We start from the raw sequence: 23184 nt of genomic DNA, 5'->3' as shown, positions 1-23184 counted from the left end.
TTTAAGTCCTTTTTGCAAGAGGTGAGTAGTGACTATGATGACCAGGATTAGAGGGGCCCTGCCTCCAGCCAGGTGGAGGAAAGGGACAATAGGGTGTATTGGACTGTGTGGATCCGATGGCCTGGCATGTCAGACCCACAAGATTATGAGGCTCTACTGGACACTGGTGCACGGTGTACCCTAATGTCATCGAACTATGAAGGAGCAGAACCCATGTGTATTTCAGGAATGACAGGAGATCCCAACAGTTGTCTCTACTGGAGGCTGAGGAGAGCCTAACTGGGAATGACTGGGAAAAGCACCCCATTGTGACTCTCCCAGAGGCTCCATGTATTCTTGGCATAGACTGCCTCTGGAGAGGGAATTTCAAAGACCCAAAAGTATTCTAGTGGGCTTTTGGTATAGCTGCCTTGGAGACAAAGGAAATCGAACACCTCTCTGCCTGGTCTCTCAGAGAACTTGTCTGTTGTAGGGTTACTGAGAGTTGAAGAGCAGGTGCTGATCGCTAGCACAACCATGCACCAGCAGCAATATAGCACAGAGACTCCCTGGTTCCCATTCATAAGCTGATTTGTCTATTGGAGAGTCAGGGAGTGATCAGCAGAACCCGCTCACCCTTTAACAGTCCTATATGGCCAGTGAGGAAGTCCAATGGAGAGTGGAGGCTGACGGTAGACTATTGTGGCCTGAATGAAGTCATGCCACCAATGAGTGCTGCCGTGCTGGCCATGCAGGAACTTCAATATGAACTGGAGTCAAAGGCAGCCAAGTGGTATGCCACAGTTGATATAGCTAATGCACTTTTCTCAACCCCTTTGGCAGCGGAGTGCAGACCACAGTTTGCCTTCACTTGGAGGGGCGTCCAGTACACCTGGAATCGACTGCCCCAGGGGTGGAAACACAGCCCCACCATTTGCCATGGACTGATCCATGGATGAACAAGGAGCTTCTGGGCAAAGTCAAACACAAAAAGGAAGCCTACAGAGGGTGGAAGCAAGGGCAGGTAGCCTGGGAGGTATACAGAGAAACTGTCCGAGCAGCCAGGGATCAGGTTAGGAAAGCCAAAGCCCTGATAGAAATAAGTCTGGCCAGGGATGTAAAGGACAACAAGAAAAGCTTCTATAGGCATGTTAGGGATAAAAGGAGGACGAGGGAAAATGTGGGTCCGCTCAGGAATGAAACAGGTGACCTGGTTACCCAGGCTATGGAGAAGGCTGAGGTACTCAACGACTTCTTTGCCTCAGTCTTCACTGGCAAATGCTTGAGCCACACTGCCCAGGTCACAGAAGGCAGGGCCTGGGAGAATGCAGAACCGCCCACTGTAGGAGAAGACCAGGTTCGAGAATATCTAAGGAACCTGAAGGTGCACAAGTCCATGGGACCTGATGAGATGCATCCGTGGGTCCTGAGGGACCCGGCAGATGAAGTGGCCAGGCCACTCTCCATCATATTTGAGAAGTCCTGGCAGTCTGGTGAAGTTCCCACTGACTGGAAGAGGGGGAACATAACCCCCATCTTTAAGAAGGGTAAAAAGGAAGACCCAGGGAACTACAGGCCGGTCAGTCTCACCTCTGTGCCTGGCAAGATCATGGAGCAGATCCTCCTGGAGACTATGGTCAGGCACATGGAAAACAAGGAGGTGATTGGTGACAGCCAACATGGCTTCACTAAGGGCAAATCGTGCCTAACAAATTTGGTGGCCTTCTATGATGGGGTTACAGCATCGGTGGAAAAGGGAAGGGCAACTGACGTCATCCACCTGAACTTGTGCAAGGCATTTGACACTGTCCCGCACGACATCCTTGTCTCTAAATTGGAGAGACATGGATTCGATGGATGGACCACTCGGTGGATAAGGAATTGGCTGGATGGTCGCACTCAGAGAGTTGTGGTCAATGGCTCAATGTCCAAGTGGAGAATGGTGATGAGTGGCGTTCCTCAGGGGTCAGTACTGGGACGGGCACTGTTCAACATCTTTGTCGGCCACACGGACAGTGGGATCGAGTGCACCCTCAGCAAGTTTGCCAGCGACACCAAGCTGTATGGTGTGGTCGACATGCTGGAGGGAAGGGATGCCATCCAGAGGGACCTTGACAGGTTTGAGAGGTGGGCCCGTGAGAACCGCATGAAGTTCAACAAGGCCAAGTGCAAGGTCCTGCACGTGGGTCGGGGCAATCCCAAGCACAACTACAGGCTGGGCTGAGAATGATTGAAGCCCCGAGGAGAAGGACTTGGGGGTATTGATTGATAAGCTCAACATGAGCCAGCAATGCGCACTTGCAGCCCAGAAAGCCAACTGTGTCCTGGGCTGCATCAAAAGAGGCGTGACCAGCAGGTCGAGGGAGGTGATCCTGCCCCTCTACTCTGCTCTCGTGAGACCCCACCTGAAGTACTGCATCCAGCTCTGGGGGCCCCAGTACAAGGAAGACATTGAGCTCTGAGCTGTTGGAGTGAGTCCAGAGGAGGGCCACGAAGCTGATCAGAGGGCTGGAGCACCTCTCCTATGAGGACAGGCTGAGAGAGTTGGGATTGTTCAGCCTGGAGAAAAGAAGGCTCCGGGGAGACCTAATTGCGGCTTACCAGTACCTGAAGGGGGCCTACAGGAAAGATGGTGAGGGACTGTTTATCAGGGAGTGTAGTGATAGGACAAGGGGTGATGCGTTTAAGCTAAAAGAGTGTCGATTTAGATTAGATGTTAGGAAGAAATTCTTTACTGTGAGAGTGGTGAGGCACTGGAACAGGTTGCCCAGAGAGGTTGTGGAGGCCCCCTCCCTGGAAGTGTTCAAGGCCAGGTTGGATGAGGCTTTGGGCAACATGTTCTGTTTGAGGGTGTCCCTGCCCGTAGCAGGGGGGTTGGAACTAGATGATCTTTAAGGTCCCTTCCAACCCAAACCATTTATCCTGGTTTCAGCTGAGAGTGTTAATTTTCTTCACAGTAGCTAGTATGGGGCTATGTTTTGAATTTGTGCTGGAAACAGTGTTGATAATATAGAGATGTTGTTGTTATATGGAGCTGCTGTTGTTGAGCAGTGCTTACACAGAGTCAAGGACTTTTCTGCTTCTTGTACCACCCTTCCAGTGGGATGGCTGGGGGTGCACAAGAAGTTGGGAGGGGACACTTACAGGACAGCTGACCCCAACTGACCAAAGGGATATTCCATACCATATGACATCATGCTCAGCATATAAGGGGCTTGGGGAAGAGGAAGGACGGGGTGGGGGTGGGGGGCGGGCAGCGTTCAGAGTGACGGCATTTGTCTTCCCAAGTACCCATTATGCGTGATGGAGCCCTGCTTTCCTGGAGATGGCTGAACACCTGCCTGCCCATGGGAAGTGGTGACTGAATTCCTTGTTTTGCATTGCTTGTGTGCGTGGCTTTTTGCTTTACCTATTAAACTGTCTTTATCTCAACCAACGAGTTTTCTCACTTTCACTCTTCCAATTCTCTCCCCCATCCCGATGGAGAGGAGTAAGCAGGCGGCTCTGTGGTGCTTATATGCTGGCTGGGACAAAACCACAACACCATTCTATAATTCTATGATTCTATGATTCTATGATCCAAACTACACTGGAACAGGGAGAGGCTCCAGAATACCTGCAGTACATTGATGACATCATTGTGTGGGGCAGCACAGCAGAAGAATTCTCTAAGAAAGGGAAGAAAATAATTGAAATCCTTCTGAAAGCTGGTTTTGCCATAAAACAAAGTAAGATCAAGGGACCTGCACTGGAGATCCAGCTTTTAGTAATAAAATGGCAAGATGGATGCTGTCAGATCCCAATGGATGTGATTAACCAAATAACAGCTATGTCTCCACCAACCAGCAAAAAGGAAACACAGGCTTTCTTAGACGTTGTGGGTTTCTGGAGAATGCACATTCCAAATTACAGTCTGATAGTAAGCCCTCTCTACCATGTAACCCGAAAGAAGAATGATTTCAAATGGGGCCCTGAGCAATGACAAGCTTTTGAACAAATTAAACAGGAAATAGTTCATGCAGCAGCCCTTGGGCCAGTCTGGGCAGGACAAGATGCAAAAAATGTGCTCTACACCACAGCCAGGGAGAAAGGCCCTACCTGGAGTCTCTGGCAAAAACACCAGGGGAGACTTGAGGTTGACCCCTGGGGTTTTGGAGTCGGGGGTACAGAGGATCTGAGGCCACTACACTCCAAGTGTAAAAGAGATATTGGCAGCATATGAAGGGGTTTGAGCCGCTTTGGAAGCGAGTGGTACTGAAGCACAGCTCCTCCTGGCACCCCAACTGCCAGTGCTGGGCTGGATGTTCAAAGACAGGATCCCCTCTACACACCATGCAAGTGATACTATGTGGAATAAGTGAGTCACAGTGATCACACAGTGGGCCCGAATACGAAACCCCAATCGCCCAGGAATTCTGGAAGTGATCACAGACTGGCCAGAAGGGAAAGATTTCTGAATATCGCCAGAGGAGGAGGTGACACGTGCTGAAGAAGCCCCACCGTATAATAAACTGCCAGAAAATGAGAAGCCATATGCCCTGTTCACTGATGGGTCCTGTCGCATCGTGGGAAAGCATTGTGGGTGGAAGGCTGCTGTATGGAGTCCTACATGACGAGTCGCAGAAGCTGCTGAAGGAGAAGGTGAATCGAGCCAGTTTGCAGAGGTGAAAGCCATCCAGCTGGCTTTAGATATTGCTGAGAGAGAAAAGTGGCCAACGCTGTACCTCTACACTGGCTCATGGATGGTGGCCAATGCCCTGTGGGGGTGGTTACAGCAGTGGAAGCAGAGCAACTGGCAACGCAGAGGCAAATACATCTGGGCTGCCGAATTATGGCATGATATTGCTGCTTGGCTAGAGAAGCTGTTTGTGAAAGTACGTCATGTAGATGCCCATGTACCCAAGAGTCAGGCCACTGAGGAACATCAGAACAACCAGCAGGTGGATCAGGCTGCCAAGATTGAAGTGACTCAGGTGGATTTGGACTGGCAGCGTAAGGGTGAATTATTTATAGCTCATGGCGGGCCCATGACACCTCAGGCCATCAAGGAAGAGATGGAACATATAGGTGGGCTGGTGACCGAGGGGTGGTCTTGACCATGGACGCTATCGCATAGGTTATCCATGAATATGAAACATGCGCCGCAGTCAAGCAAGACAAGCGGGTAAAGCCTCTGTGGTATGGAGGATGATGGCTGAATTTAAATATGGGGAGGCCTGGCAGATTGATTACATCACACTCCCACAAACCTGCCAAGGCAAGCACTATGTTCTTACAATGGTGGAAGGAACCACCGGATGGCTGGAAACATACCCTGTGCCCCATGCCACTGCCCGGAACACTATCCTGGGCCTTGAAAAGCAAGTCCTGTGGCGACATGGCACCCCAGAGAGAATTGAGTCAGACAACGGGACTCATTTTCGGAACAACCTCATAGACACCTGGGCCAAAGAGCATGTCATTGAGTGGGTGTATCACATCCCCTGTCATGCACCAGCCTCTGGGAAAATTCAGTGATACAATGGACTGTTAAAGCCTACCTTGAGAACAATGGGTGGTGGGACCTTCAAACACTGGGATACACATTTAGCAAAGGCCACCTGGTTAGTCAACACTAGAGGATCTACCAATCGAGCTGGCCCTGCCCAATCAAAACTTCCACCTACTGTAGAAGGGGATAAAGTTCCTGTAGTGCACATAAAGAATATTTTAGGGAAGTCAGTCTGGGTTACCCCTCCTTCAGGCAAAGGCAAACCAATCTGTGGGATAACAACAGTATTGCAGTAAGAATCCGCCAGACTAATGAAGAATGAACTTTGATGGAACTCAGCAAGGTGATGAAACCAGAACTGGTTTCAGTAACGAGCACCCAGCAACTTCCTCGAGATTGACATCTTCACCCTGCAGACCATGAGCATGAACTGTGCTGGGTACATCAGCTACGAGCTCCGGATGCAGCATGCAACAATCCAACATCACACACCATCTGCCCTGCCCTGAGAGACTATTATGACAGATGGAGCTCAAAGTTCATGGACTAAATGAACTCAACAGACATTTGGGAGGGATGGCCAATAAGACTGAGGGAATGATATCTGTGTGTGCATATCAAAAGACAGGAAAAGGGATGGCGATTAATTGGAATGTATTAGGAAGTATAGGACCTAGGCATGACGTAGATGATATGGAATAAGGGGTGGATACTGTCCTGGCTTTGGCTGAGATAGAGTTTATTTTTCTTTCTAGTAGCTGGTATAGTTCTGTGTTTTGGATTTAGTATGAGAATGATGTTGATAACTGTATTGGGTCTGGCTGAGACGGAGTTAATTTTCCCCATAGCCACCCTTTTGGTGCTGTGCTGTGTATTGGTAGCTAGCAAGGTGCTGATAACACACCAGTGTTTTGGCTACTACTGAGCAGTGCCGGCACAGCATCAAGGCTGTCTCTCCAACATTTCCCAGCCCCTCATAAGTAGGCTGGGGGTGGGCAAGATCTTGGGAGGGGACATAGTCAGGACAGTTGACCCAAAGTGACCAAAGGGATATTCCATACCATATGACGTCAGCTCAGCAATAAAAGCTAAGAGAACGGAGGAGCAAGGGAGGGCATTCATTATTTACAACGTTTGTGTCCCGGAGGAACCATTACATATATTGAAGCCCTGCTTCCCAGGAAGTTGGTGGACATCATCTGCTAATGGGAAGTAGAGAATAAATCTTTTTTTTTTGCTTTGCTTCCATGCACAGCCTTTTGCTTTTGCATTATCTTGACCCATGAGTTTGGTTTTTTTCCATCTTATTTTTCTCCCCTCTCTGTCCTGCTGAGGGGGGGAGTGATAGAGTGACTCTGTGGACACCTGGCGTCCAGCTAAGTTCAACCCACCACAATAACACACTTATGTTTTTAGTTGTTGCTAGATAGTTGTGTCTACACTAAGTCAAGGACTTTTCAGCTTCTCATACCCTGCCAGGTGCACAAGAAGCAAGGAGAGCGTATCCAGGACAGCTGACCCAGACTGTTTGTTATGCAATAAAAACAGCATAAGAAACTTCTTCCAAACACACATGTAGGCATTACTTGCATTAGTGTCTATCATCTATGAAATTTTATATGAAACTATATAATGTAGATGTTAGAAAAATGTAGCAGCAAATTAGCAGAATATCTAATGCACATTACCATAAAGTACATGCCAAACTTAAAAATCCTACCCAGTAGTTGGGCCTGGTCTTGTAGCCCTTGGTCACAGAGAGCATCAGTGAGTTCAGTAGGAGACATTATGAGCAAGACCTGCATTCACTGCACTTCATACATTTCTGTTCAGGTCAGAGAAAGGACATGAACGTCCCTATCTGCTTTCTAAGTACCCTGCTATGATGGAACTATGGCCTAGGAAGGTAACTTCTGAAGCAATAACAATTCATTGCAAAGCTCCGTCAAGTTCTTAATATATGTAAGAACAGAGAGAGCTTTCCCACCAAATTTCATTTTTCTTTCCTTCTGAAAGTCTGCCTAACACAGTCAGAGGAGATACTGTTAGGCTGCAAAAATGATAAAAACTTTTGAACAATACTATATTTGATTCCCTTGTTCCACTTAAGTCTTTTAATCCTGTTATAGCTTTAAAAATGAACTGCTGGCCAAATCCTGAAGTCCTTATTTTATTTTTTTAATTAAGACTTTATGTGGTGCAAACTAATAACTGTAGCAATACCTTTAGCTGTAGGAGGGCTTCAGAAGTTGGTCAAATGTGAAAAGATAATGCTGCTAAGTCACCAGATCTTATTCATGTGTTTTCAAAAATTTTCAGTGAAAGTGTAGTTGCACACTGTTTAATAGTGGTCAACAAAATCTTACTTATAAAATAGTATATTATTAGCATTAACCAGAATCTGATGAAAAACAGAATCATTTGCCCAAATATTTTTTATATTTTAAAGTTTTCTACAGACTGGCCAAAGGGATATTCCCTACCATATAACGTCATGCTCCGTATATAACTGGGGAAGCTAGCTGGGAGGCGGAATCGCTGCTCGGAAACATACTGGGCAACAAGTTGTTTTTGTTTTTTTCCTTCTGCATGTGGTGAGCAATTGCATTTGTGCATCAGTTGTTGTTGTTGTTATTCTCTTCCTTTGTTATCCTATTAAACTTTCTTTATCTCAACCCAGAAGTTGGGGTTTTTTTTCCCCGTTCTCTTCCCCATCCCCTTGGGGGTGAGGAGTGAGCGAGTACAGCTTTGTGGTGCTTAGTTATCGGCTGGGGTTAAACCACGACACAAGTGCATCATATCTTGAAATAATAGATTGCTGTGTTCTGTAGGAAAACAGCGGATTGCCAGTATAAAATGTAAATTTCAGAGACAATCTCAAGTCTGACACTTGGATTTCTCTTCTAAACACCCACATGTGAACTGTACACACAGACTGCAGTCATTAGGCATGTGATTACTTGAGCTGCACTGCTGCTGGAGGCAGGAAGGAGCTCAAGCTGGCTTTTCACAGTTCCTTTAAGCTGACCTAGGTGATAGTTACCACCAAAAGAGGTCATTACACTATCTCCCTGCAAACACACACCTACCTTGAACTGTGTATTCCTCCTGTCTCTTGCCTGCATGAGTGAGCTGCATGAGGTATTTTAGAGCCTTATAAAAGGCATAAGCCTTCTGAAGCAGGAAGTATAAGCAAGCATATTTATTTATCATGATAGTTCATTTGCACCGAGTTCTAAAGATGAAATTGTTTTTACAGAGGGCATAAACCATAAGAGAACACCAATGCCCCTCTCTGGTTTAGGTTAAGGTGAAATACAGCTCAACATTAAGACACCTTAATTAACAAATATATTTTGGTGTCTGAACATGGGTAAGACGTCCCATTCTAGTTTGAAAAGTGGAGAGCCCTAATCAGCTCACCTAAAGCAGACACCTATATCTGGTCAGCTAAGTAGCTCTTTAGACTATTAACTATAATGGTAACTTAGACCTACCTGAAACAAAGACATTTACATTCTCAGAGTTGTTTTATTCCACTGGGGATCAATTCAACTGCCAAAACATGGACATCTACCATCATTCAGGCTTTTAGATAAGACAGAATCTACCCCTAGAGAGACAATCATAGAATCATAGAATGGTTTGGGTTGGAAGGGACCTCAAAGATTATCTAGTTCTGACCCTCCTGCCATGGGCAGGGACACCTTCCACTAGACCGGGTTGCCCAAAGCCTCATCCAGTCTGGCCTTGAACAGTTCCAGGGATGGGACATATACAACCTCTCTGGGCAACCTGAATAAATCTTTTGGTTTTCCTTTGCTTTCGTGCACGACCTTTATTTTTGCTTTATTAAACTGCCTTTATCTTGACTCATGAGGTTTTTTTTCCATCTTACTTTCTCCCCCTGCTGTCCTGCTGTGGAGGGGAGTGATAGAGCGGCTTGGTGGACACCTGGTGTCCAGCCAAGGTCAACTCACCACAACAGCTTTTTATCTTGTGTAAGAATTTCTACACTTTCTCCTGGAGGAACAGTGTCTACCTGTTCATGACTACATTTCTGATCATGTCTGTTACGGCCAAAAACTCCATGACACCAGTTGCTGTGAGGTTGATGTCTCTGAGTTTCAGGAGGAGCCTGATGATTGGATTTTGATTGATTTTTGGAATGATGACTGCCCTCGTGATAGTTGTGGTGGTGTCTGTGTCTGTGCAGGTTTTGGTGATGTGAATGTTGGTTTGAGTTCTATCTCTGCTAGCTTTTCATCTGCTTTTTTAGTAATGTTTTCACATATATCAATATCAGGTTCCTACAAAACAGAAACTTTCATTAAATACAAGGCATTGTATTTAATTAAACTAGTTGTAAAATATTAATTATCTTAACATTTTTGCAGAACCTGTCTTGGTTTCAGCTGAGAGGATTGATTTTTCTTCATAGTAGCTAGTGTGGGGATATGTTTTGGATTTGTGCTGGAGACAATGTGAATGAATTCCTTGCTTTGCTTTGCTTGTGCGCGCGGCTTTTGCTTTGCCTATTAAACTGTCTTTATCTCAACCCACGAGTTTTCTCACTTTCACTCTTCCAATTCTCTCCCCCATCCCGATGGGGAGGGAAGTGAACAAGCGGCTGCGTGGTGCTCAGCTGCTGGCTGGGGTAAAACCACGACAGAACCTGAAACCAAATTATAATTTTTTTGTGCTACTTTGCTGAAGAGAAATATGAATGTATCAAAAGGAATCTTGTTTTACAATATCCTGTAAGTTTATACATTATTTGAAAATTTTTCTACAGGTTTCTTTGGAGGTATAAAATGGCTTTATAAAAATGTATTTTTTCTTTTTGCTGCAGACAAAACTTTTATAAAACAGAAAACTCCTTTTTAAGATTGCAGTAATTATATTCCTTAGTTGGGTCATCATAATTAACTTACAGTTTGTAGTGTAATAGAAAACATTTATGTTATTATGACTAAAATATTAAAATATATTTTATTAATTTATATAAATAAAAATAGATTTGCTATTCAAACTACTTTTGTTTTTCATAGAATCATAGAATGGTTTGGGTTGGAAGGGACCTCAAAGATCATCTAGTTCCAACCCCCCCTCCTGTGGGCAGGGACACCCTCCACTAGACCAGGTTGCCCAAAGCCTCATCCAACCTGGCCTTAAACACTTCCAGGGAGGGGGCCTCCACAACCTCTCTGGGCAACCTGTTCCAGTGCCTCACCACTCTCACAGTAAAGAATTGCTTTCTAACATCTAATGTAAATCTACCTTCTTTTAGATTAAAGCCATTACCCCTTGTCCTGTCACTACACTCCCTCATAAACAGTCCCTCACCATCTTGCCTGTAGGCCCCCTTCAGGTACTGGAAGGCTGCAATTAGATCTCCCCGGAGCCGCCTTTTCTCCAGGCTGAACAATCCCAACTCTCTCAGCCTGTCCTCATAGGAGAGGTGCTCCAGCCCTCTGATCAGCTTCGTGGCCCTCCTCTGGACTCACTCCAACAGCTCAGAGCTCAATGTCTTCCTTGTACTGGGGCCCCCAGAGCTGGACACAGTACTCCAGGTGGGGTCTCACGAGAGCAGAGTAGAGGGGCAGGATCACCTCCCTCGACCTGCTGGTCACACCTCTTTTGATGCAGCCCAGGACACAGTTGGCTTTCTGGGCTGCAAGGGCACACTGCCGGCTCATGTTGAGCTTCTCATCAAGCAATAGCCCAAGTCCTTCTCCTTGGGGCTGCTCCCAATCCATTCCCAGCCTAGCCTGTAGTTGTGCTTGGGATTGCTCTGACCCACGTGCAGGACCTTGCATTTGGCCTTGTTGAACTTCATGCAATTTGTATTGTTCCAACTCTCAAGCCTGTCAAGGTCCCTCTGGATGGCATCCCTTCCCTCCAGCATGTCGACCACACCACACAGCTTGGTGTCGCTGGCAAACTTGCTGAGGGTGCACTCGATCCCACTGTCCATGTCGCCGACAAAGATGTTGAACAGTGCCCGTCCCAGTACTGACCCCTGAGGAACGCCACTCGTCACCGTTCTCCACTTGGACATTGAGCCGTTGACCACAACTCTTTGAGAGCGACCATCCAGCCAATTCCTTATCCACCGAGTGGTCCATCCATCGAATCCATGTCTCTCCAATTTAGAGACAAGGATGTCGTGCGGGACAGTGTCAAATGCCTTGCACAAGTTCAGGGAGATGACGTCAGTTGCCCTTCCCTTTTCCACCGATGCTGTAACCCCATCATAGAAGGCCACCAAGTTTGTTAGGCACGATTTGCCCTTAGTGAAGCCATGTTGGCTGTCACCAATCACCTCCTTGTTTTCCATGTGCCTGACCATAGTCTCCAGGTGGATCTGCTCCATGATCTTGCCAGGCACAGAGGTGAGACTGACCGGCCTGTAGTTCCCTGGGTCTTCCTTTTTACCCTTCTTAAAGATGGGGGTTATGTTTCCCCTCTTCCAGTCAGTGGGAACTTCACCAGACTGCCAGGACTTCTCAAATATGATGGAGAGTGGCCTGGCCACTTCATCCGCCAGTTCCCTCAGGACCCACGGATGCATCTCATCAGGTCCCATGGACTTGTGCACCTTCAGGTTCCTTAGATATTCTCGAACCTGGTCTTCTCCTACAGTGGGCGGTTCTGCATTCTCCCAGGCCCTGCCTTCTGTGACCTGGGCAGTGTGGCTCAAGCATTTGCCAGTGAAGACTGAGGCAAAGAAGTCGTTGAGTACCTCAGCCTTCTCCATACCCTGGGTAACCAGGTCACCTGTTTCATTCCTGAGCGGACCCACATTTTCCCTCGTCCTCCTTTTATCCCTAACATGCCTATAGAAGCTTTTCTTGTTGTCCTTTACATCCCTGGCCAGACTTATTTCTATCAGGGCTTTGGCTTTCCTAACCTGATCCCTGGCTGCTCGGACAGTTTCTCTGTATTCCTCCCAGGCTACCTGCCCTTGCTTCCACCCTCTGTAGGCTTCCTGTTTGTGTTTGACTTTGCCCAGGAGCTCCTTGTTCATCCATGGGGGCCTCTTGGTGGATTTGGCTGACTTCCTCTTTGTCAGGAAGCATCGCTCCTGAGCTTGGAGGAGGTGACCCTTGAATATTAGCCAGCTGTCTTGGGCCCCTCTTCCTTCCAGGGCTTTGTCCCATGGTATTCTACCAAGCAGGTCCCTGAAGAGGCCAAAGTCTGCTCTCCTGAAGTCCAGGGTAGTGAGCTCCCGAATCCTTCAGTGACTGCCCTAAGAGCCTGAAGTCCCTTTTGATCGCTTTCATGGTGCATGTCTCTGCTTCATCCCCACCCACATGGAGGAGCAGCAGTGGGTAATAGTCAGAGGGCTGTACCAGGCTGGGGAGTTTCCTAGTGATGTCCTTGACACGGGCCCCGGGGAGGCAGTAGACTTCTCTGAGAGGAGGGTCTGCCCTGCATATTGGGCCCTCTGTACCCTTCAGAAGGGAGTCCCCTACAACTATAACTCTCCTTTTCTTCTTTGTTGGGGTGGTCACGACCCGAGGCATGGGCCTTTTGGGCCTAGGTGCTACCTCTGGAGTAGCCTGACTGTCATCCATATCCTCGCTCAAGTGGCCTTCCACAGCCAGATCCTCGCACCTGTTGCACAGGGGTACGTGGGATGGCAAGGTGGGTGAGGAGAAGAAGGTTCGCCGCCTGCCACACTGCGCCGCACATGGACTTGTTTCCCTTCACTCCCCTCTTTGATGCTGCTGCCTTCTGCCTGGCAAGGGAAGGATACAGGGTCCCCTTCACTTTGGCTTTGGTCTGTTAGCTGTCCCTGTTTCTGCCTCAGGGAGGGCAGAGCTTGGCTCCACCAGTCTATCTCTCTCTCAGCCTCTCTGATGCTCCTTAACCTCTCCACTTCCTCACGGAGTTCTGCCACCAGGCTGAGCAGGTCATCCACCTGGTCACACCTCAGGCAGCCAGTCTCACTACTGCCTTCCCCTGCCAGTGCCAAGTTCAGGCACTCCCTGCAGCCTGAGAGCTGGGCGGCTGCATGCTTCTGTGGCAGCTCTGTGTGGGTTGCCACATGCTTCCTGGTGAGCACAGAGCTTAGGGCTTTCTGCCTGGTGGGTGCCATGGCTGAACTCCTTCTATGAGAGAGTGATGACCACCAGTGGACTCCCCTCTTGAGCAGGTAGGGTGACTAGGCCCTGGCTGCACGCACTGCCACACCACACTTCAGATCACTAGTACTCCCTAGGCTGCTTCTTATAGGCGTCGGGGGGTGGGGTGGGGTGGGGTGGGGGGGGTGGGGGTGGGTGCCGTTGTCTTTGGCAACGCCCAGGTCTCGTCAGTGGTTCCCGCGAGAGCAGCCGGTTGTGGCGGGTCTCTTCCGCGTCCCTGGCGTTTCCCTGCCTCTGGAAAGTCAGGAAAAACCCCCTGTGCGCCTAGATCTGCCACTCCTCTGCGGGTCGGGCTGGCACCGGAGCTGCACTCTTCGGCAACTGACTCCACCTATATGTTCCGTTTCCAATTATTCATATAAAGAAGATCTCTGCCAACAGCATGATTTTTACTAAATTATTAGACTTTAAACCACCTGATCTTTAGCTTTATCAAAAAGCATTATTTACTGTAAATTAAACATAGTCATTTCAATGTTTAGTATCACAAAAATCAACACCCATAAGAACAAGACAGTCACTGCTAGTAAAACAGTCTCAAGACAAATTCATAGATAATATTTACAGAACACAATAGGAATATTTTGATGAATATTTTATGTTCAACATTTCAGATAAAATTATAAGAACCATGAGAAACTTTTAGACTTCATGTTGGTTTCAGCATACAAGCCCAAACTGACTCTCTGCTGTGAAATACTGCACACACCTAGTCAAAGAAGAGCTATAGCATGATTTTGTTCAGTTGGTCTGTGCTCACATAGCCACAAGACATGTTAAATTCCTTGTCTGGCACAGACCGTGCAGTTGCATTGAGTACAAGGCCTTGTGGAGAGTTAACTATATGAACAGATGTATAGTCTAGGACAGGCATCTCTGAACTTGGGGTTTCTGCTGTTGAAGCTCCAAGATTGACACCAGTAGTGCTAAGGCTCTCCGTGGTGAAGTAAGCATCCTCATTACAGCTTTGCTCCTGGACATGCAGCTCATCCTCTTCATGGGAAGTCACAGCAATAATTTTTTTCACATCTGCCTCACAGAAGTAGGCATTGTCCATGGTGAAGTTTTGTTCTGTGCAGCCTTCACATTGTGCTCTCCCCACCTTGGATTTCTGCCCTGGTGAAAGTACAACAGTGCCTGCTGGAGTAATATCACTCACTTGCATGTAAAAGCCGGTATTTGTCAATGAATTCTGGTTACTTAGCTGGGTATGGATTGATGGTCTAGCTGAGTCAATGCTGTCTGCCAAAGGTGGCCACAACTGGCTGGTTTTGGACTGAGTATTAGTATGCAGCTTTTGGATGTCTGTGTCGACAAGACTTGGAAGTAACTCATCATTATCTCTCCTATCAAGACACAAGAGATCCTCTTCTTTTTCAGTTACCTTTTTGAACTGATCAGTATCAGAGATGGCATCACATGTGTCGCTTGCACTCAAGTCTGTCTCTGGAATATCTGGTTCACAACAACTGGCCCGTCCAGAATCATCATCCTTTGCTCCCAAGCAACTCTGTGATTTCAGATGATCTTCACTCAGGAGCCTGTCAGTATCCAAGTTTCTGTTCTTTTCTTCAGAGTCTTCTATGTCCAACTCAATAGACTCAACCCACAAGTCATCATTATATAGATGTGTCTTGTAGCTGTCATGGCTGGCTAAGATGGAGTTCACTTCATCTAGCTTTCCTTTCTATAAAGCAAGAAAAAATTAATGTTATAAAGAAAAGAATAAAAATGCTTGTGCTTTTTATGGTTTTAACTTAAGGAAAGGTAACTGTAGCTGATGTAATAACTGCAAAGTGGGGGTTTTTTTGTATTTTATGAAAACTAATTCTGTTGCAATTCCCTCCATGTCATAATTTTTTCCTACTAAATTGTTCTGCCTGGGACAAAAATTGTCACCTGCTACTACTACAGTGATTCCCACTGTAGATTTTAGAGCACAACATTACCTTCAAGAGATCTGCATCAATCCCTTTAATCTTTGGAACTGGCACAGGAGGAAAAATCAGCATTTTTAACCTGGAAAAAATAAATGATGGCTTTTAATTGACAGTGGTTCTTTATGAGGAGTTTAGAAAGAAGAGGGCTTTACATTGCATTTATAATTATTTACTTCAAAACTGAAATGTTTGAAGATTCAATTTCAAATAGTGCTAAGGAAAAGAATGATTGTTTTCTCTCATTCCAAATAAAAAACAACTATTTTCAAAGGAACCTGATACAATTTTTTTTTTTTCCGGGACAAAGTAGTCTTGCATAAGCCCAATAAATTTAAATAGGGGAATGGAAAGAAAGGAGTTGGTGAAAAGAGTGAATTACTTTAGAACTAATAAATAAAACAGAAACACAACTTCAAAAATTTAGGCTAGTATTTTGCTATCTCTATGACACTTCTGTTTTCTGAATTATTAATGTAACAAGTAATATATAATAACAGGGTTTTACCCTTGTAGAGAAAGAACTAGTAACTTGCTTATGCATGTACATACTGTGGAAATAGATATTCTAATTCTTCATAAAGTAAATTTCCAATTATTTGAGGAAAAAACCCCACAACCAAACAACAAAAAAGAAAATCCAAATAGAAAGATGAATTTTCCATTAATAATAATCCAACAATAGTGGGTCATGCCTATCTCCTCCTTTTTTTTTTTCCTCCTTGCTTCTTTTGCAACTAGATAAACTGTACTACTTCCCAAAAGGAAAATTCAGCATTCTCTTTATACTGGGTTACTTGCCTATTTTAGAAAATAAGCTGTGGGAATGGTAGATCCAAATCCAAATATTAGTTTTAGGCAACTTCTGCTTAACTATGGCAGGCCCAAATTCCCCAGCTGTTTTTGTTTTTAGCAGACCCTCAAAATTCTGCCCAGCAAGCCTCATTAAGAGCCAGAAATCCAGTAACTTTCCACCTAATCTCTGGAGGGGCGGTGTTAGCTGTGCACTGGCTGGGCTCTCAGAGTACTAGTTTAAGATTTGCACTTACAGTTGAATCCACAAATCAGCTAGTCTGACAGGATTGAGCACTGCTTCTAAGGAAACAGACAAAGGATTTTACCACTCACTGCCTGGAGAAATAATTCAGGAGGGAGAACTATGCTCTGCTCCTTTCTTAGCCTCACATAATTCAAGCCTACATCTCTCAATTCTAAAACACTATAGCCTAACCCTATGGCATCTGTCCTAGGGAGCCTGGTTCAGATCTTGTGAGATCAGAGTTGAGGAAATCATGAATTGATCTATTTTCAGATACAGGAGGAAACTGAGCCTGGCTATTTTACATTACTGGAAACCTATGCAGCCTGCTCTTCTGCAGAAGACGTTGCCACTCCCACCACCACGTACACCAGTTTGAAGGAAAGGGTGCAGGCCCATAGGTCCAGAAGAACTTTCCAGATGAAGGGTCCTCAGTGGAGAAAAGCCTCCTCCAGCAATCATGATTAGCATGGAAGATATTAATGAGCTGTGATCAGAGACATGCTTCAGCCCTCAGGATCTTCTGTGACCAAGCCACTCCTTGCTCACTGTGCTGATCTTAGTGAGCTCCTGGTCCCACGTGTGAGTTGTTCTTGCCCCATTCTGACACATCTAGCTTTTGCCATGCACTGTATCAGGAGCCTTGCTTTTAACTCTGGGACTGGGATGCTATTAACCTTAAGTTAAGCACTGCCAAAGCATAGTGCTGCTTGCCTAAATTATTTTTTTAGAGCTGCTCCAACTGCACCATCTTGTTTTCATTTCAGTGACTTGTCCTTATGCTGGTATGTGCAAAACACCTCAGTGTTCATTTTCGAAGTGTATATACAAGACCACTGACAACATGCATGTGTGCACTGGGGCTTGACCATGGTGTTGCTCCATAGGCTAGGACAGTACTGGTATGACATCCAAGATGAATTATTCTGCCAAAACCCATCCCTGAACACACATTTTAGGGGATGAATTCACCTTGAGACCATTTTGTCATTTTTATATATGTGTCATTCTGCCATTTTTATAAATTACACAATCCTGATCTTTGTTTTATTTTATTCCTGTTACTTATAGGAGCTGCAGTCCATCCACAGAAACCAAATACTGCCCTATGTCTCAAGCTCTTTCCCTTGGCTCGATGAAGAAATAGTCAGAGATTAGTGGAATAGTCTAAGAACAAAACCAAATGTTTGTGTGAAACTTGAACAGTGAGTGGGTAAAAAAAGTATTTACAAAATTTGAATGGACTAAAAAAGCAATCCCCTTCAAAGCCAAAGTAAATTAGGTAAGTAAATACTGTAGTATAAAAAGTTCTGCAATCTAAAAGGAACAGGAGCTGTCAACATAATCAGATTCTCACTGCTGAAGGCCCAGTACGTACATATGCCAGCAGTCATGTAGCTTAAGAGGATGGACAACAATCCCCAAAATAGTTTCTAGTCTCCCAGATTTGAAAAAAAAAAAGAAGCACTCTATTTTTTAAGCTACAAGTACATAAAATCTGACAAATAAAAACTCTCTACCTTGGTTGTTTGGACAACAGGATTAAGATCACTGTTACAGCCAGCCCACATGCTCCGAAGAGAACAACTAAGAACCATGGAAACTCAATTTCTAAAACAACAGAACAAAAACATGTTAGCAAGAATCTGCATCTCTGTTGCATCTTTAATTTCATCCTTTTCTTCTGATGTCTGAGGATTCCAAAGTCATAAAAACTGATATGGAGAATTTTTGGTTACTTAAATGTGAAAGTTCTGTGTTAAGCAGAAATAAAAATACCTGTTTGGTCTCAACAGTTTCCATATTGCATTTGTGAGTCCACTGAGACTCCTTGCAAAAACAGACTGAGTGTTTTAATATAAACAAGATCTTAGTACAGACAATACATGTAGCAAAACAAGCCACGAGGAACATTCTGCCTTCTTGGAACATGCTATCAGTAGTTCTGATGGCATATAATGCTGCAGACCATGTTACTGCTTGTTAGCCCAAGCTGAGAACATTATTAATAGCATGCTAAATCATAGACAAACTAGTCTTCTCTCACAGAAACTAAAATATGATGGTGTCAAAAAGCATAATACTACTCTTTCTAAAGGCAGAACATTAATTATATTGTGAACTGCCAATTGCAAAAAAAAAAAAAAAAGAAAAAGAAAAAAATATTTCTCCCTTTTATTTACCTTGCAGGCGACTACAAAGAGAGAATATAGGTCATTGAGAAATGTGATTTGGTAGGAATGAATAACAATGCTGATAAATGAAATGTTTTATCTTTTGAATACTAGCAATTCCATCGTACTTAAGCTGACACTGTAGAATACAAAGTATAGATAAATTTATTCTGGCTGTAGCCTTAAATTCTTCTCATTTGTTCCCAATTTTAAGTTTTCCATACAAACATCACTCATTTTTTGGGCTAAGAAATACTGGACAGGAAGCTTTAGAATTCTATACATGAACATAATATACAGTCTTTTGGACAAAAAACTAATTCCAGGCATCAGTTTTAGCCCTCTGCTCTCAGCTTAAATTTTCACTGGACATGTTTTCAGGCATGAGTATTTAAAGTCCTATTTGGATATGTCTATGTTAGGTCCCTAATTTAATGGAGAACCAGTAACTCCTTGTCATGTCAATGAGACCTGTGAATGTCCAGCTGCTTCAAAAAGTTAGAATATTACATTTGAATTTAAATACTTAACTTTTAACATGGAAAATTTCAATTTTAATTCTATGTTCCTAAGGGTAAAATATAAAACAAGTAAGAATAAATTTTGCCACACCATCTTACAGTTTCTCAATTTTCCTTTGTGAATTTCCAACTTATGTCCCAATTCAGCAAAGCAGTACATGGTGGAGAACTGATCCATCAAATCAGATCACTGCTGCTGTGTGGGATGTATAGATATCGATCAACTTGCAGAATCTGGGTTGTAGTGAAGAGTTCCTATTTTGAAGAGTTAATTTAGTAGCTCAGACCTGAGAATGCTTTAGGAAAAGGCACTGTCTCATTCTTTTGATAGAAAAAATGTGATGCTCAATGGCTATTTCTTCTTGTCTTTAATAGCACTTTAAAAGCAAGTACAAGACAGAAGCAAGAATCAGAAAAACGCTGTCCTTGATAGTATTGGGCAGATCAGAAAAGCACATCATTCTGGTAACAAACTTAGCCAGTAGTATAACACTTTAATAGAAGTGACAATTCTCATCACTACTGGAGTGCTCAATTTACACAATGAAGTATAAGATGTAACTGTATTTTAGGCTCTATAGGATATGCAACAGCAGTTATTACTTCTGATTCTTAAAGCTATCTGTATTTTTGCTCTCTGGTGAGCTGTGAAAGTCTTGCTGAGTTTACTTCTGAACTTGTACATGGAATTTGTACACTCTAAATCTTATCAAATGATTTTCATGTAGTAGGCTGAATTATCAATCCATTCAAGCATACAACATCAAAGTTAAGGAGAGCCCCCCCAAAAAACCCAACACCCAAAAGACAAAAAGACAGCAATGGTTATAAAAACACTTAGCTACACTTATTTACCTTCAGCACAATGAACAAATTCAACACCTGTTTGAGAAAAAGATACATAAAGGATTTCACTGAACTCCCCAAATTTTTCAGAGGTACGTTGTCTTGATCGGACTCGTATCTCGTAATCTCTTCTCATCTTCAGAGAGTACAGTGGAACCATTGTTGAGAGCCTGGGTTCTAACTGTAAAGACAGAAGGACTGTGATTTATTTGAGTTGTACTGGCAATTTTACACTGCTTCTTGATTTCAGAAATAAACACTTGAAGGCCTTTTTGGTACTTGGAACAGTAAGGATACCATGAGAAGAGTTCAGAGAAAATTCATACCATTTACTTTTGACTTACTAACTATCAGTCTTTGTTGTGATTCAGGGGACAAAAAGCAGAGAATCCAAGCTCTCTGTAAATACAGTCAGTGAAGAAAGGCAGCTGTTCCCAGTTACAGGCCATAAGTAGGTGGTGTGAATATCTCCCACCGATCTTATCAAGTTGTAAATCCTTTTTACTGTTATAACACATTACTGATTTCACAATGCCAAAATCCTTGTTGAAATAACATGGAAGTCTTAAAACTAGTCCAATATCCATTACAAAATTAATTTTAAGAAGAAAACTGATTTAAAGGCCTTCTAACCTGTATTGCTTCTTACAAATGTATTTATTTGGGGAAGACTGCATAGCTCCCAAAATCTCCAACTGTATATAAAATGTGATAACGGAGACTCTGGGAGAGCTGGCATCAGATTGTCGGTCTTCAGATTTCTATATTAAGTATTAACTGCAACATACTTAGGTACTGCTGCATATCAAAGTATGTAGGAAGTCACATTAGTGGTCTTAATATGTGAAATCTCACTTTTCTTCTGTTCCTCCTCTAAGAATATGTATTTTTCTATTCTATTCTATTTTAGCTCCAACAGCCCAACACAAGTATATAAAAATAAGGAAAATGCACAAAATAGAAATGCACATGGTAGATGTTATATTCTACTTTTACTTCAGAATCAAGTATGATACTGGCAAAACTCATAGAATCATAGAATGGTTTGGGTTGGAAGGGACCTCAAAGATCATCTAGTTCCAACCCCCCCTCCTGTGGGCAGGGACACCCTCCACTAGACCAGGTTGCCCAAAGCCTCATCCAACCTGGTCTTAAACACTTCCAGGGATGGGGCATCCACAACCTCTCTGGGCAACCCGTTCCAGTGCCTCACTACTCTCACAGTAAAGAATTTCTTCCTAAAATCTTGTGGTGGGTTGACCCTGGGTGAGGGCCAGGTGCCCACCAGAGCCGCTCTATCACTCCCCTCTTTCATTAGACAGGGGAGAAAAGGTACAATGAAAAAAAAAAAACCTTACGGGTCGAGATAAGGACAGGGAGAGATCATTCTCTAATTATCATCACGAGCAAAACAGACCGAACTTAGAGAGGGAATTCATCTTATTTATTACTAAGCAAAACAGAGTAGAGGAATGAGAAATAAAACCAAATCTTAAAAACACCTCCCCCCACCCCTCCCATCTTCCCGGGCTCAACTTCACTCCCGGCTTCAACCTCCGCCCCCCTCAGAGGCACAGGGGGACGGGGAATGGGGGTTACGGTCAGTTCATCACGCGGTGTTTCTGCCGCTTCTTCATCCTCAGGGGGAGGACTCATCGTTCCCCCGCTCCAGCGTGGGGTCCCTCTCACGGGAGACAGTCCTTCACGACCTTCTCCAACGTGAGTCTCCTCCACGGGGTGCAGACCTTCAGGAGCAAACTGCTCCAGCATGGGTCCCCCACGGGGTCACAAGTCCTGTCAGCAAACCTGCTCTGGCGTGGGCTCCTCTCTCCACGGATCCACAGGTCCTGCCAGGAGCTTGCTCCAGCGCGGGCTTCCCACGGGGCCACAGCCTCCTTCAGGTGTCTCCACCTGCTCCGGCGTGGGGTCCTCCACGGGCTGCAGGTGGAATCGCTACACCCCCTCATCCTCCCTCCATGGGCTGCAGGGGGACAGCCTGCTTCACCATGGTCTTCACCACGGGCTGCAGGGGGATCTCTGCTCTGGTGCCTGGAGCACCTCCTCCCCCTCCTTCTTCACTGACCTTGGTGTCTGCAGATGTTCTTACATCTTCTCACTCCTCTCTCTGGCTGCAAAAGCGCTCTCTAACTGTTTTTCTCTTTCTTAAATATGTTATCACAGAGGCGCTGATTGGCTTGGCCTTGGCCAGCGGCGGGTCCGTCTTGGAGCCGGCTGGCATTGGCTTTGTCAGACACAGGGGAAGCTTCTAGCAGCTTTTCACAGAAGCCACCCCTGTAGCCCCCCCGCTACCAAAACCTTGCCACGCAAAACCAACACACATCTAATCCAAATCGACCCTCCTTCAGCTTAAGCCCATTACCCCTTGTCCTGTCACTACACTCCCTCATAAACAGTCCCTCTCCATCTTTCCTGTAGGCCCCCTTCAGGTAGTGGAAAGCCACAGTTAGATCTCCCCTGAGCCTTCTTTTCTCCAGGCTGAACAACCCCAACTCTCTCAGCCTGTCCTCATAGGAGAGGTGCTCCAGCCCTCTGATCAGCTTCGTGACCCTCCTCTGGACTCACTCCAACAGCTCCATGTCTCTCCTGTACTGGGGCCCCCAGAGCTTGATGCAGTACTCCAGGTGGGGGTCTCACAAGAGTGGAGTAGAGGGGCAGGATCACCTCCCTCAACCTGCTGGTCAGAGGACTAAGACTTAGTCATCATGGACTAAGAATTAAAACACCTGGAAAACAACAACCATTGAGGATATTTGAAAGAAGCTTGAACAATACAGTCCTATAATCACTGTAGCTGCATAATCTAAACTTGAGAACATTCTGTTGGTAGCTACGATCTGTAGAGTTCTCATGATCCCTGGTGGCTCCCGACTCAAGTGTTCTGAGAACTAACCAGTCAGATTTTGGAGGAGGCAGTGATCCCAGACAGACTGCTTTTCTCTATTGAGCACAAGAACTTGGAGAAGCATCGCTCTACATCACAGAGGTTTTTAACTTGAAGATAATCCAGTTGGAAAGTATTGGGAAGG

General features: G+C 45.0%; 1 protein-coding gene and 1 long non-coding RNA gene across 7 annotated transcripts in view; both read right to left on the bottom strand.

Moving 5' to 3' along the window:
• LOC142599218 (uncharacterized) overlaps positions 1-23184 on the bottom strand; it is a 159113-nt gene that overhangs the window by 27219 nt on the left and 108710 nt on the right. The window lies entirely within an intron of this gene.
• LOC104638524 (growth hormone receptor) overlaps positions 14043-23184 on the bottom strand; it is a 240184-nt gene continuing 231042 nt past the window's right edge. For all 4 annotated transcript variants that reach the window (XM_075738978.1, XM_075738977.1, XM_075738980.1 and 1 more), the window contains 4 exons: positions 20147-20318; positions 18117-18207; positions 15570-15639; positions 14043-15307 (listed from right to left, as the gene is read on the bottom strand). In XM_075738978.1, the coding sequence (XP_075595093.1) occupies positions 14345-15307; positions 15570-15639; positions 18117-18207; positions 20147-20318 (1296 nt within the window). In that variant the 3' untranslated portion in view covers positions 14043-14344. The remainder of the gene's footprint in view (positions 15308-15569; positions 15640-18116; positions 18208-20146; positions 20319-23184) is intronic.

The sequence above is a fragment of the Balearica regulorum genome, chromosome W (assembly GCF_011004875.1).
Source record: "Balearica regulorum gibbericeps isolate bBalReg1 chromosome W, bBalReg1.pri, whole genome shotgun sequence".
Classification (NCBI taxonomy): Eukaryota; Metazoa; Chordata; class Aves; order Gruiformes; family Gruidae; genus Balearica; species Balearica regulorum.
Note: the sequence above shows the minus strand (reverse complement) of the source record. Positions and strands in the feature narration are given on the sequence as shown.